This window comes from Odocoileus virginianus, chromosome 6 (genome assembly GCF_023699985.2).
Source record: "Odocoileus virginianus isolate 20LAN1187 ecotype Illinois chromosome 6, Ovbor_1.2, whole genome shotgun sequence".
Classification (NCBI taxonomy): Eukaryota; Metazoa; Chordata; class Mammalia; order Artiodactyla; family Cervidae; genus Odocoileus; species Odocoileus virginianus.
Window position 1 is genome coordinate 44,434,203 of NC_069679.1, and position 14,905 is coordinate 44,449,107.

Below are 14,905 nucleotides of genomic sequence, written 5' to 3' on the forward strand. Positions count from 1 at the left end.
ATAAAATAAAAGCCTGTCCTAATATAAAAAAATTCTAATATTATCAATAAATGATTGGAGAGGCAAATACCAACTCTGTGAGTAAGCCAGCCTTCCAAATGGCAGCAGTGACCCTTACCTCCTGGAGTTCATGGTCTTGTACATCCCTTCCTACACTGAATATAGCTAAACTGTGTGATCAATAAGATATTGCACAAGGGACAAAGTCTAACTTCCCAGCCGAAGAATGGATGGTTTTGAACTGTGGTATTGGAGAAGACTCTTGAGAGTCCCTTGGACTGCAAAGAGATCCAACTAGTCTATCCTAAAGGAAAGCAGTCCTGAATATTCATTGGAAGGACTGATGCTGAAGCTGAAACTCCAATACTTAGGCCACCTGATTCAAAGAAATGACTCATTTTAAAAGACCCTGATGCTTGGAAAAATTGAAGGTGGGAAGAGAAGGGGACAATAAAGGATGAGATGGTTGAATGGCATCACCAACTTGATGGGCATGAGTTTGAGTAAGCTCTGGGAGCTGGTGATGGAGGGGGAACCCTGGCACGTTGCAGTCCATGGGGTCACAAATAGTTAGATATGACTGCGCGTCTGAACTGAACTGAACAACAGCCATCTAATGAACACAATACAGTACTCAGATCAGCATGTTTTAAATAATTTTTACTGAAATCAGTTATAAGACTAGTTAGTAGATGATTACAGAGTGAGATTAATAATAGAATTATAAACACTTCTGAATACCTATTTTTCCTTTCCTGTTATTTAGAGGCCAAATAGTTTAGACAGTCTTAGATTAATTACCTACATCGCTTACCCTCTTTGTCTACTCCAGAAATACAACACAAGTAGTTTCAGCCTAATCATCGGGGTATGGGGGAACTTCCAGAGAGGAAGAAACTGCAAAATACATTTATTCTAAGTGTGAGCAGGACTCAGGGTGCCCCAGTTTAGGTAATTTGAATGAACACTGATGCTTTCTTTCGAATTAAAGATGAAAGGAGGCAAGAAACCTAGGTATCTGGGAAATTACATATTTGGAAGATGAAAAGCAGAGTCAGGTAAGCTTCATGTCTAGTTTCCATTTTATTTCCTGTTGTTTGTACCCACTTCCAGTTCATGAGAGTAAGCATTTATTTTGCCATCCCTACCCCTCTCAGTTTTAAATTTTAATTCTTTTACTATCTTATTCTGATTTCAGGTCTTTTGGAAGGGATAAGCAAGATGTCCCAAACACCTTAGTATATTCAAACTGTTGGAAAGTTCTGAGTGTACCAGATGTTTGAGAGGATAATAAAGATGGGGTCAAGTCAGGTGGGGAGTACGAGGAAAGAATAAGACAAGTGGAGGAAGGTGGAGCTGAAATATATTTGTCTACCAGGATCTTGCCCTGTTTTTTTTTTTTTTTTTTTTTTTTAAACATCAGTGATTTCTATTTACCCATTAAATTCCTTGGGGGATGGCAGCTAAAAAGGTTTTAGACCTTAGAGAATAGCTTGACAGCTGATTTGTATTAACCAGCCTGTGAAATCTGTTTGATGGATAAAATTCGACTCTATCTCACAGAAGTAGAGTTTTACCATATGCTTTGTGTGCTGTGCTTGCTAATGTGAAATAGACTATCATATGTTGGAAAGCCTTTGGCTAAGGGTTGAAACTCAAAGGCTTACATGATGAAAGATATCTTGATGAACTGAAGCTTTACCATGCTGTTGTTCAAATATCAATATGGACAATTCAAGTAATGAATAATGCACTTTAATACAGAATGCACAGGAAACATACAGAAAGTTTTACCAATGTGCAGCCCCTGGCATTAACATAGATGAAAATCACTTTGAATTCTGTAGTTAACCCACACACATATTCATATTCATATGCTCACTATTTTCATGCACCTTGGATTTTCATTGAATGACTAATGAGCCAGATATGTGTTGAGGATTGAATACTGTCAACATGGTCCCTTTCCCAACAGAGCTCAGAATTTCACATAATTGAGACCGTCACTGGTAAGATCATTCTACTTAATTAAAAACATTCTGTAAAATATATACGAAGCATGCTGTATAGTTAAATGTAGGAAATATTGTTATGCAAAGCTTTACCAAAATCCCCAGTTAAAGTCACCCTGATAAGAACAATAAAATGTAAACAAATGGTAAAGCTGTTAATAGTTATCCACTTTCTATAACATTTGGCTTTTGCAGGATTATGGTACAAAAAAAATCTAATGTCTCAAAATGCATTGATTTTCTCTCTATTTAAAGAAAGATGTAAACACAATAGGAAATTTATTTGCCCCTGTTGAAATTTGACTCCAAAGCAAAAAAATGAAAAGTGACTTGACATAAATAGTGTATATGTTTCTGGTTTTGTTTTTATTAGAACATTAAACATAATAAGAGACTTTTTCATTCTTTTGTAATGGAGGTTCACCTTCTTCTATGTTACTGAATATTCCATGTACTTTCCTTAGGTTAACCTAAGAACTGTATGCCTACACTGCTGAGTCAACAGTATTTTTGTTGTCATGTTATTCCCACTGAGTTTCAAGCTAATGAATTTGGCCCAGTCCATTCCCTTTGTCCCTTCATTTTCTTGAAAATTTCTATTAAATTCTCTTCTTTTAAAATTTATTAAGTCTTTTCTTTCTCTTTACTTAAAAATGTAAAAAAAAAAATGATATTCACAAATCATTGAACTTGTTCAAAGCTCCTTGAACTTGTTTTTCTTTCCTAATGTTGTTGTTACATAGTTGATGCAACCATACTAGTTCTCCATTTTATCTTTTCATTATAAGGCACATTCTTCTGAGTTACTTAAATATCTTAAAAAATCACTGTGCATTCATCAGTCAGAATGGCCATCATGAAAAAGTCTACAAATAGAAAGTACTGGAGAGGGGTGGAGAAAAGGGAATTTTTTGACACTTTTGGGGGGATGTCAATTGGCGCAGCCACTATGGAAAACAGTACTGAGGTTCCTTCAAAAAATCTAAAAATAGAGTTGCCATATAATCTACCAATCCCACTCCTGGGCATATATCCAGAAACGACAAAAATTTTAATTTGAAAAGATACACACACCCCAGTGTTCATAACAGCACTATATAATCCAATAGCCAAGACATGGAAGCAACCGAAATGCTCATCAACAGACAAATGGATATAGATAATAATATCATATATCTAAGAACTTATTATACCAAGTGAGATAAGTCAAAGACAAATATCATACAAAATCACTTACATGCAGAATCAAAAAAAAAAGATAAATAAATAAACATATTTACAAGATAGAAATAAACTCACAGACATAGAAAGCAAACCTATGGTTACCAAAGGGAAAACTGAATAGGTTGGGATTAGCAGATACACACTACTATATATAAAATAGATAAATAAAAGGACCTATATTGTATAGCACAAGAGCTATGTTCAATAACTAGTAATAAGTTATAATGGAAAAGAATCGGAAAACACACACATATATATATTCAAAGTGATATATATATATATCATTTTGCTGTATACCTGAAACTAATACAACATTGTAAATCAACTATAATTAAAAATATCATTGTGTATTCAGGTCATCAATGGAAGAAGGTGCTATGTGGATTATACATTTCCTGGATTATAAGTTCTTAAACTTTAGCATGCAGCAGAATCACCTGGAGGTCTTATTTTAAAAAAACAACAAAAAACACATTGCTGGGCTTCAATCTGAAACAACAGGTGTGGGGCGGATCCAAGAATTTGCATTTCTAACATTTTTCCCAGATGACACTGATGCTTACTGGTCCAGGACCCACACTGTGAGAACTACTGGCCTAGGGACTCAGGAAAACTTAAAAAGTACCAGCAAATACATTTTTTCCCTTTATTTTGGGGGGCGTGGGGCAAATGTAATGTAATATAATATGTTATAGTATAATAGACTCTCCCAAATAAACTGCCACATCTAAGTTGATACATCCATCCAGAAATATTTCAGTTCATGAACCGTAATTTGAATGAACAGAACTGTTGTTTTTTTTTCAATGATGAGCACTGAGAATTGGTAACTATTTGTTTTTGTTTTTATTTGTTGTCTAGTAATCTAGACTTGAAATTTTGTGTGAAGATATGTCAAAACAAATTGGTAGAAAACCACGTGGGGACTGATAAATAGAGCGTCATTGAAGAGGTATTCCACAATTTGTCAGGGAAGCAAAGCTGTCCTTCACTGTAATCCTAACTTCTCTTACAACACACAAATGCATGAGCAACACACACACACACACACACACAAAGAGACACAGTTCATGTGGGTAAAAGGTTGAAAGGGATTTAGGATTTTTCCCACATGTGTGAGTACTAAATCTTTCCAGAACTGTGGAGGAAATAATTATTGGGACTGCATACTTAGATGGGAAAAAATGAAAACAGTCACAGACTATATTTTCTTGGGCTCCAAAATCATTGCAGATGGTGACTGCAGCCATGAAATTTAAAGGTCCTTAGAAGAAAAGCTTGGTCCTTGGAAGAAAAGCTATGACCATCCTAGACACCATAGTAAAAAGCAGAGACATTACTTTGTTGACAAAGATCCATGTAGTCAAAGCTATGGTATTTCCAGTAGTCCAGAGTGGATTTAAGACTTGGACCATAAAGAATGCTGAGCACTGAAGAATTGATGCTTTTGAACTGTGGTGATGGAGAAGACTCTTGAGAGTCCCTTGGACTGCAAGGAGATCAAGGCAGTTAATCCTAAAGGAAGTCAATCCTGAATTCATTGGAAGGACTGATGTTGAAGGTTGAAGCTCCAATACTCTAGCCACCTGATGCGAAGAGCCAACTCATTGGAAAAGACCCTGGTGCTGAGAAAGACTGGAGGCAGGAAGAGAAGGGGACAACAGAGGACGAGATGGTTGGATGGCATAACCGACTCAATGGACATGAGGTTGAGTAAGCTCCAGGAGAGGGTGAAGGACAGAAAGGCCTGGCATGCTGCAGTCCATGGGGTTGCAATGAGTCAGACATGACTGAGCGACTGAACAACAACAATATACTTAGAAAATATTTCTCCTTTGTGTGAGTGGTTATATCAGGTCATGTGATTGTGCTGAATTGTGACTGGAAATTAGAGTTTGGGAATGGAACCTATATCTTTGCTTTTGTCTGTTTATAGCCATAGGCTTATATTCCTGCCTGTATTCATTGATTCACAACATTTTTATTAAGGGTCAGTGAATGGGAGGGAGAATAGGGAGAGTCATACAAAGACAAATAAAAGCTTAGCGCATGGTGGGTGAAATATTTGTAATATATAATACAAGGATAGATGGTACAGTAGGAAGTATAATGGGAAAATAACTAAGGAGTACTTATCCCCAATAACCTCAGGGAAGACCTGACAGAAGTAATGTTTGAATTGGACTTTTAAGAACGCATGAGTCTTTGCTGGGAATGGCAAGTAAGAACAAGCCTGAAAAGGGATGGGGGGCATCATGCACATGTACTAAAGCAGAAACATAGAAGGATTTCAGGGAAATTTTAAATAGTTGCATGTAGCTAGAGCATACAGTATGTGTATAGAGGAAACTATTAAGCATGAGGGCTGAAATCAGGTACAGAAAGGAGAGGAGGGAATGGGCATAAGCCATGCTAAGAAATTTGGACTTTTTCCAGTGGTCTGGGAGGCATCTACAAAGGAAGAATCATAACCGTGAAAGCGGGAGCGGGAAAGATAATGTATCTGAACAAGAACCAAAGTAAGAATCTCAGAAAAATTTTAAAAAGCACTCATATATAGAGCTTTTATTATAAATTTGCTAATAGGATTCAGAGAAGAGGTCAACTATGACGTCCTAGTTTTCATTAGTCAATCCTAAAGAAAATCATTCCTGAATATTCATTGGAAGAACTGGTGCTGAAACTGAAGTTCCAATACTTTGGCTACCTGATGCGAAGAACTCACTCACTGGAAAAGATCCTAATGGTGGGAAGGACTGAAGGCAGAAGGATAAGGGGATGAGAGGGGATGAGACGGTTGGATGGCATCACCGACTCGATGAACATGAGTTTGAGCAAGCTCCAGGAGTTGGTAATGGACAGAGAAGCCTGGCGTGCTGCAGTCCCTGGGGTTGAAAAAATCAGACATGACTGAGCAACTGAACTGAACTGAATTTTCAGCTGAAGCAATTGTACTGTTTCAGTTCAGTTTAGTCACTTAGTCGTGTCTAACTCTTTGCGACCAGTGCTGTTTATAAAGCTATTTTATAACATCAGGAATGTAGAAGTGCCCTAAAGTAGTGTTGAACTGTAGCTATTGCCAAATTACCTAATCTGAACAAAAGTTTTCAGTACAAGAAAATAACTTAGTCATACGAAATATAGGCTATAATTTATTCAGGTTTAAGACATTATCCATTAAAAGCTAATATTTTATCAATAAGAATTGTGATACTTCTTTGACTCATTCAACAGTTGTCTGTTTCTGGGCAAAAGTAATAGTGAAGAGTCTCAATAGGATAAGGGAAAGCACCTGTCCTCTCTTCTTAGTTTAGCAACATCGACATCTCTGATATTTATGGCAGTGTCTGTACCTATGAGGAGTGTTGAAACAGCGAAGGACATCAAATAGGTTGAGATCTACTATGGTGATAAAAAGACCCGGGAGAGCCTTTACAAAGTGCTGCCAATCTCGGCTCCAGACACAGTCTTTGAAGAATACGGACGCATTGCTTTAATCTTTGTCATTCCAACACCGTTAAGAAAGCTTAAGAGTAGGAAACGGGAGATGAAAGCAATCAGCTTTTTCCAGGGAGATTTTACTGACTGTGGAAATTAGTCAGAAGCTAATCTTTTCCACCAAAAAAATGAAGATCAAGATAAATTGACAATCAGTGATTTGTGAGAGTAAACTTGAAAATTAGCAGAAAATTGCTGATAGGAAGACAAGAAAGATGACAAGTATGAAATAACAGTTTGAGGTAGACTAGGTATGAGGTAAACCAGAAAGATGTTAAGGACAAGAATATTTTAAGGGAGGCTACAGAAATTCAGGGGCCAACAGATCACTTCTCTCAGTAGAACCAAGGTCAGTGAGGCCAGAAGAGATGTGACTACAACTTTGTGTTCTCGTTGTTCTGTGCCTACGAGGACAGGGCAATGTTCTTTAATGTACAAGGTGGCCTGGGAACTGTATGGGGGTGAAGGGCAATACAAAATTATACTTTTCGAGTGAAGGCCCCCCAAAATAAGAGACTAAGACATTCTAAAGATATTCAATATGCAAACACTCAAATTCACACATCAAGAGAAGACAGTACATGGAAATGGTGAGAGCAAAGTTTACAGCACAGGTGTACTTATTAAGATAATGAGACAGTGAAAAATTACAAAGGCAGTCTGATAATCTTCACCCATTGGTGAGGACCAACGTGATAACTAAGCAGCAGACAAGAAAAATTGGTGATAAAAAGATGGAATGTCCAGAACTAATACCACCATCCCCCCCCCACCCCACCGCCCAGTGTTGAAGCCTTGCTGCTACTAGTTGTGAGGTACACTAACCAGATGCCTGGGTGTATCTCAGATTTTGTTAGAAATGGAGAGAACCACCCACTCTGCCCTCCAAAAGGTCTGCTTAATCAGAACTTTCATTTTAACAGGGTTCTCAGGGACTAGTGTACACATTAAAGTTTGAGGAGCTCTGAACTGGGAGATTTTACTAAGGCCAGGTGAAAGATGATTGTATTTTGTATATTATAATTAATTCCATTTCTGCCTAATTAAGTAAAACAGTAATTTTTAACTAATTTATTTTCAATTATTTTTATAATTAGTTTTCTATTCAAACATTCATCTGAGAAATTGGTAAATGACTTAGACACCCTTCTCCCATCCCACCCACTCACCCTTACATGTAGATGTAATTTCAGGATACAGTTTAAACCCCAGCCACAAATCCCAACTTAAGAAGTAGTGGTTAAAGAATCCCAAGCACTCTTCTACAGAATTGCTAATTAGAAATCACCTGAATGTTTGTGGACCCAATCCACCATCTGGCTTCTCTCTTGGGGCCTAGCAGGGTTTCTTTTAATAAAGACTTTGAAAACATCAACATATGTTTACACACTTTAGGGCCCTGAACCGGACTGCCCCGATATTAAGAATTGTCAGGCAAACAAGTTCTACCCATACCAAGATGACAGATACAACATCAGCTACCAACTGGAATTCCCAATTAAAACGTTCAGTCACTTTTAGGCATCTAGACATTTTGGTAGTATTGTAAATTATCTGCAAGTTTTGGTTTACTAAATTCTAATCCTCAAGATTGTGATAAAGGCTAATATTTGAATATTTATTATACACTCAGTAAGTAGCCCCTTCTCACCCCCAAATCTATCTCTCTTTCTCCCTTTCTCCTTAAAATAACTTTATAAGGTAGGTAGTTTTGTCCCTAATGTTAAAATATGGCAACTGAGACTTACTATGATAAGTTATCCAAAATTATAGATAATAATAGAAACTAGTGGAGACAAAATTCACATATAGATCTAACTTATTGCAATCTTAGAACTTTAACAGTCAAGCTAAAGACTATAAGAGTCTTCAGAATAACTTATTTAGAAAAAAAACTGCAAAACCAACTCCATTTCATTATAAAATGAAATATTTCATCAAACATTTCATTTGATGCAATATTTCTTCCATTTTTTCTTATTACACTACTTTTTTCCCAGAAAGTACATCTTAAAAAAAATCTGTAAAGTAATTTACTCTGATTTATTCAGCAAATTATCACCATAATGATCAATTTCTGCTTATCAAACTTATAAATCATTAATGTCAAATAGGAAAACAAAATAAGATGTCTCATATAGACAGTAAAGTTGGGAGAAAACTCACTTCATTTTTAAATTAGATTATTCTTTTTGTAGCAGCTGATGAGTTTATGAAGTAAAGCAAAAAGCTGCATCAAAAAGCCTGAACTCTATAAATTTTAACTGATTCTTCTCTGTTGACCTGACTTCATTGAGGTTTTACTTACAACGTGAGCTCAGATGCTCATAAGACAAACTATGTAGCTTAAATTATATAACAACATGGAATCTTTCTAGGTCAACAGCCTGAAGCAGTGGTCCACAGTAAATTAATTTCACAACATTCTATAAGGCAAACAGGGAGAGTAAGACATTCCCATGTACAGAGAGCCTGCCAGGAGAAGGTTTTCAAGTTATGCCTTCTACTCTGTGAGGTAGTCCTAGCCTTCATTTCCTCCAACAATATTATTTATGTCACATTTATTTTTTAAAGGGCACAGTAAGAAGCTATCTATAGATGGAAATGGTGAAAGGGAAGGAGAGAGAGATAAGGAACAGATGAGCATGGATTTGTAAACATTTTGCTAAAAGTTTTAAACCTTAAATGACCCCTAAAGAAGACTATTTTGAGATTTTTACAGATTTTTATTCCTTATTATAATAATAACGGTATCCTCCCACTAGCATACTACTTTCCAGTTGTCAAAGAACATTTAAAGTATGATGTAAACCTCGCCCTATCCTAGGAACTCGTATTACTTCTTTTTGAAAGGAAAATTCACATTTGGAGAAGTTATACTTTAATTGCCAAACTGGTGTAGCTCTTGAGTGAGAAAACTCTTGGAAACTAGGTTTTCCAAGCTCAGATCTCTATCAACACTACAAATGTTCAATTTGAACCTAAGTATTCAGCCTTGTCTCCAAGGTTCTTTCTATAGGGTTGTCTTATCTGTAATTCAAGTAAATTAACACAGACTGAGTTTCCATTAAGGTTCAGTGAATACAAAGACAACAAATACAATCTTTGCACTCAAAAGTCTTCTCATGTGGTATGGAAGAAAGTATAATACATAAACCAGGAACTGCAATTAACCATGACTTCCTTAGAATATGTGTGAATGTGCAAACTAGTGAACTGGACACCTTAAGCAGATGAACTGCATGGGATGTGAATTAAATCTCAATACAGCAGCTAATAGAAAGTCAAACAAACAAACAAAAAATACATTAAGAAAAAGATTCTTGTCACCAAAAACCTAAGATAGCCACAGGGTTATTAATTACCATTGACCTTGGATCTGACTTTCAATAATACAATCTCGGCATTTTGGGGTACTGTATTTGTACAAAACTATTAACCTCTAGTCAATAAACATTCAAAGTTATGGGGCTTTATGTGTAGCATTCCTGATTTCATTGTTGTTTCAAGTAAACATTGAATTTTTGATTTACTTTCCTAAAATAAATATTTTACTTAGCTGACTGAAATTACTACTTATTTTTTTAAAGCAAAGGGAACATAAAGTAAAATATCCAATAGCTGCACTAATGTTGTTATGTAAGCAAAGACAGAGGTCCTGCCCAAACAAAGCATGCCCTGGTGGCAGGACCACTGTGGAGCAGTTCCAAAGAGTCAAGTTCCTGCGAAGTGTGGGCAGGATCCCGCCGCCCACTGCCCAGCCTCTGATTCCGTGTGAACTTTTCATTTTGTAGGTGAGGACAATGAAACACAAAGGTGTTGCCACCTTAGTGTACCCAACATCACACAGAAAACGATCACAAGCGGAAGTTTCCCCACCCACTGCTCCACTGAGCTGGGATTACCTGGTAAAGGCTTCATTGCCTCAACACATAGAGATTAAGTAGGTTCTATCTACTAGACATCGTTCTAGGCAATATAGGTATGTTGATAAAAATCACAGACAAAAAATATACATGGTGGTACAGAAGAGAGATAAGAAGTAAGCCTAAGTAACTAAATAAATAGGATAGTAATTAGTTGTTAGGCAGAGGGTTAAAATAATGGCTATTCATGGAGGTGACTTCAGATTCTGAGCAAGTGCCATTAAATTGAGCCCCACAGGGCTGCTGGTGAAGATGGTGGGAAGAGAAATCCAGGCATTAGACCAGCTGGCAAAAAATGCCTGAAGGCAGGAATGAGCTTTAAGTGTGTGAGTAAAGTAAAGGAATCCATGATAATTCTTTGTGTCTGATTTAAGTAACTGGAGGGATGGTGGTGCCAGTAGTTGTAATCGGGAGGCAAGGAAAAGAAGCAGGGTTTGCAGGGGTGATTACCAATTCTGCACTGAAGTGCTGCAGTCCATGTGGGAGCCAACAGTCCGACACGACTGAGTGAGTGAGCTGAACTGGACAGGCCATCAGGAGGGTGGGGACGTGTCAGGGATAGGACTAGGGGAGTAAATGCTCTCTGAAGAAACTCACTGGTCTAGTGGTCTGGTGGTTACTGCCTGATTTAAGATGCTTAAGATGCATTTTGGATCCCAAAGAGACAACCAAAACAGAGTGGTATAAAAGGATATGTTTGAGAGGAGGCAGAGGTAGAGAAAGCAGGATTGATTAATACAATAAAAAAGGAATGCTTCACTGCAGAAAAAGGAGTTTGTATCTCTGAGCAAGTTGTGATATAATTTTAAGGATAAATCCTAATTTATTTAATTAGATTCTACCAGAAAACAGGTATTAAAATCTATTGGGTACCTTCTTTTTTGAATAAGGAAAAGTACAGTATGTTTCCTCTGTGTGGCCTAGTATCAACCTTACATTTTAGTAACACTAAACAACAACAACAGTGGTACAGTGAGCACCAACTCCACCGATCTATCTTCCATGCTGAGGCCTGTTCTCAGTTGCCTATGTGAATAGGACACATCCCTCCTGAAGTTCTCTATGGGCTCTTATTTCTATTATCAGAGAATTAAACTCCTCACCGTGGCCCACAAGGCACTGCATGCTGGTCCCTGCCAATTCCTCCAGCCTCATTTATTGCTACCTCTTGCTCACAGAATCAGCTAAATTTTCTTCTCAAATACACCTTGTGCTCACTCTACTTGCTAATGCACTGTCCTCGACCAGGAAGAGACAGAGATGCTTCCTGCTCATCTCTTCCCAAAGTGAACTCCTACTTATAACTTCAGTTCTTTGTCAAGATAACACTTCTCAGGGGAGGTTCCTCTAGAAAACCTGCCTTACCCCTTGTCCCAAGTCTGACTTCAGAGTTTCACCTCTAGATAGCCCATCATCTTTCAGTTCAGTTCAGTTGCTCAGTCATGTCCAGCTCTTTGCAACCCAATGGACTGCAGCATGCCAGGCTTCCCTGTCCATCACAAACTCCCAGAGCTTACTCAAACTCATGTCCATAGAGTTGGTGATGCTATCCAACCATCTCATCCTCTGTCATCCCCTTCTCCTCTGGCCTTCAGTCTTTCCCAGCATTAGAGACTTTACAAATGTGTTAATTCACATTAGGTAGCCAAAGTATTGGAGTTTCAGCTTCAGCATCAGTCCTTCCAATGAATATTCAGGACTGATTTCCTTTAGGATGGACTGGTTGGATCTCCTTGCAGTCCTTGGGACTCTCAAGAGTCTTCTCCAACACCTGACTATCCCACATGGTGACCGTTTGCATATTTGCCGCTGTCCTCCATAATATCGCCGAGGGCAGGAACCATGGCCAGCCTGTTCACTGTTGTATCTTTTATACTGAGTGCAGTCTGGGTATTTAGCATTTAAGGCCTTAATATACATTGACTAAATGCAAAGAAAACTTTCTACAAGATTTTAAGTTCCTAGAGAGCAGGAACCCCAGGCTGGTTAAACATTATATCTTCACCTCTAAACACAATGTAGGGTGCTCAAAGAAACTTAACAGTTTTTCAGCTGAGAGCTGTATCTGCCTTGCTTTACATTCTGTGATTTGAGTATATTGAAAGTGGAATTTCTGGTGAAGTGTCCTGCTGTTGTCCTTGTACCAGCTTTGGCCAGATTTTAACCTGCCCATTCTAAGATACAATTTCTAAGCCTATGAAGACAAATATCTGAACAAATATCACTCATCCACCCTCTTGATGTGATCTGATTTATGCCATAAAGTATTCCTACATCTAAACTTTGTCCTACAAATTAAATACTCACTATTATCCTGCAACTTAAACCATTTGATTAAGAATATATGTATCTCTTCAGTAGTTTTAAATACTTTGTGATCATTATCTTTCTACAATGCAGAAATAAGTTTTAGAACTAAACTGATCACAACAATCAATGTTTTGATGCATCGATTCTTCACATTTAAAACCAAGAACACAAAATCAGAATTTAACTAAAATGCATAGTCTAATAAATTTAAATATTTGTAATTACCTTCTAGTGCATATTTCATATCCTGAGCAAAAAGGGTCCACATAATTTCAGCACTTATTTTTCCCATGTTCAGCTCTTGAGGAAACCTAAAATCAAACACATACATTAGTAGATCAAAAAGAAAAAACATGTGACTGAGAAAAGAATACACTTTATATTACACATATATCACAATCATTATTATATAGTTTATAAATACTTTTACTTATGAGATTTCTCTTTATCAATTTCAATGGTATGGAAAAAAGCTACACATGAGTGCTGTTTTTATCACAACAGCCATTTTTCTTGAAGCAAACTTGAATGCTTCCATTCTGTGCTGTGCTTAGTCATTCAGTTGTGTCCGAATCTTTGTGACCACATGGACTGTAGCTTCCATTCTATATTTACTTAAAGTAAATTATTTCATCAAGATTCCTTACTCCTCTGGTGAAATGGTCCATGGTAGACCCCATTAGTCAGGATTTCAGAATTACCAGGCAGGCTGTGTTTTTTAGATCAAACAAGCTTAAGCCAAAGACAATATTCCTACTGCTGCTGAATATGAATTCTGTTTGTATGCGTTTTCAATCTCATGATAAGGCTCAAAGTAATGTAAGCTCAGTGAAAATAATTTCATTCATTATAAACACTCAGCCCTTGATAGTACATAAGAAAGTATGTTCTGTTCTGACAAATATATATATATTAAATTTTATGCATATTATTTATAAAATGCACACATATATATCTACATACACATAAACAAATATATATAATACATATATATTACATATATACACACATATAATACATATACATACATAATATTAATATATATAATACATATATAATACATAATGATGTATGTATATGTATATAAGGATACACACACACACACACACAGACATATACATATATATGTAAAGTAACAAAAGCAGCTCTCACATTCATTGATATCTTTGAGTCCAAATCAAAAAAATGAAAAAAAAGAAAGAAATATAATCCTGAATGGGATATAAAGAATTAAATAAATAAATATGACCTCAGGACAACCTCAACAAAGAAAAGACCATGGTTCCTACATACTACTTCACCAAAGCAAAGTGTGTTTTATCAAATGTTCTTTCCAACTTCCACTTATCAATTTATCTAATAATTTCAACTGATACTTTAAAACTTAAATGTGGAAGTATATTTATTAAGTACTTAAACTTTGAACACTTTCTATGATCAAAAAATTAATATAACCTACATATACACAAAATTAGTTTTCAACAATAAATTTTACTCTATTAATATAAAAATAACCTTAAACATGTATTTCAAAAGGTTTCATTTGTAGATAGCTATAAACATCCCACAATTTATAGTATGTTAATTTTTATGTAATATATGCACAGCATCAACACTATAAATGTATAATTAGAGTGATTAAGCTCATAAAATGAGAAAATTTATTACATTGATTTTTTTGAATCCAGAAAAAAGAATGTATTAATTAAGTGTATGGTGGTCTGATACAAAAAACAAAGACACTGTACAAAAAAGTAAACTAAACCACATTCTCTCTCATAAAATTGATGTGGAAATCCTCAAAAACAAGTGACAAATTCAATTTTGCAATATATACATGGATAATACATCATGACCAAGATACTTATCCCAGAAGAGCAGCATGGGTTCAACACTGAAAAATGAATCAATGTAATGTATCATATTAACAGACTA

At 36.3% G+C, this 14,905-nt stretch overlaps 1 protein-coding gene across 3 annotated transcripts in view; it reads right to left on the reverse strand.

Annotated features, from left to right (window-relative positions):
* The window catches only part of UNC13C (unc-13 homolog C), a 655,668-nt gene that overhangs the window by 187,160 nt on the left and 453,603 nt on the right, over positions 1 to 14,905 (reverse strand). For all 3 annotated transcript variants that reach the window (XM_070469257.1, XM_070469256.1, XM_070469255.1), the window contains one exon: positions 13,196 to 13,281. In XM_070469257.1, coding sequence (XP_070325358.1) covers positions 13,196 to 13,281 — 86 coding nt within the window. The remainder of the gene's footprint in view (positions 1 to 13,195; positions 13,282 to 14,905) is intronic.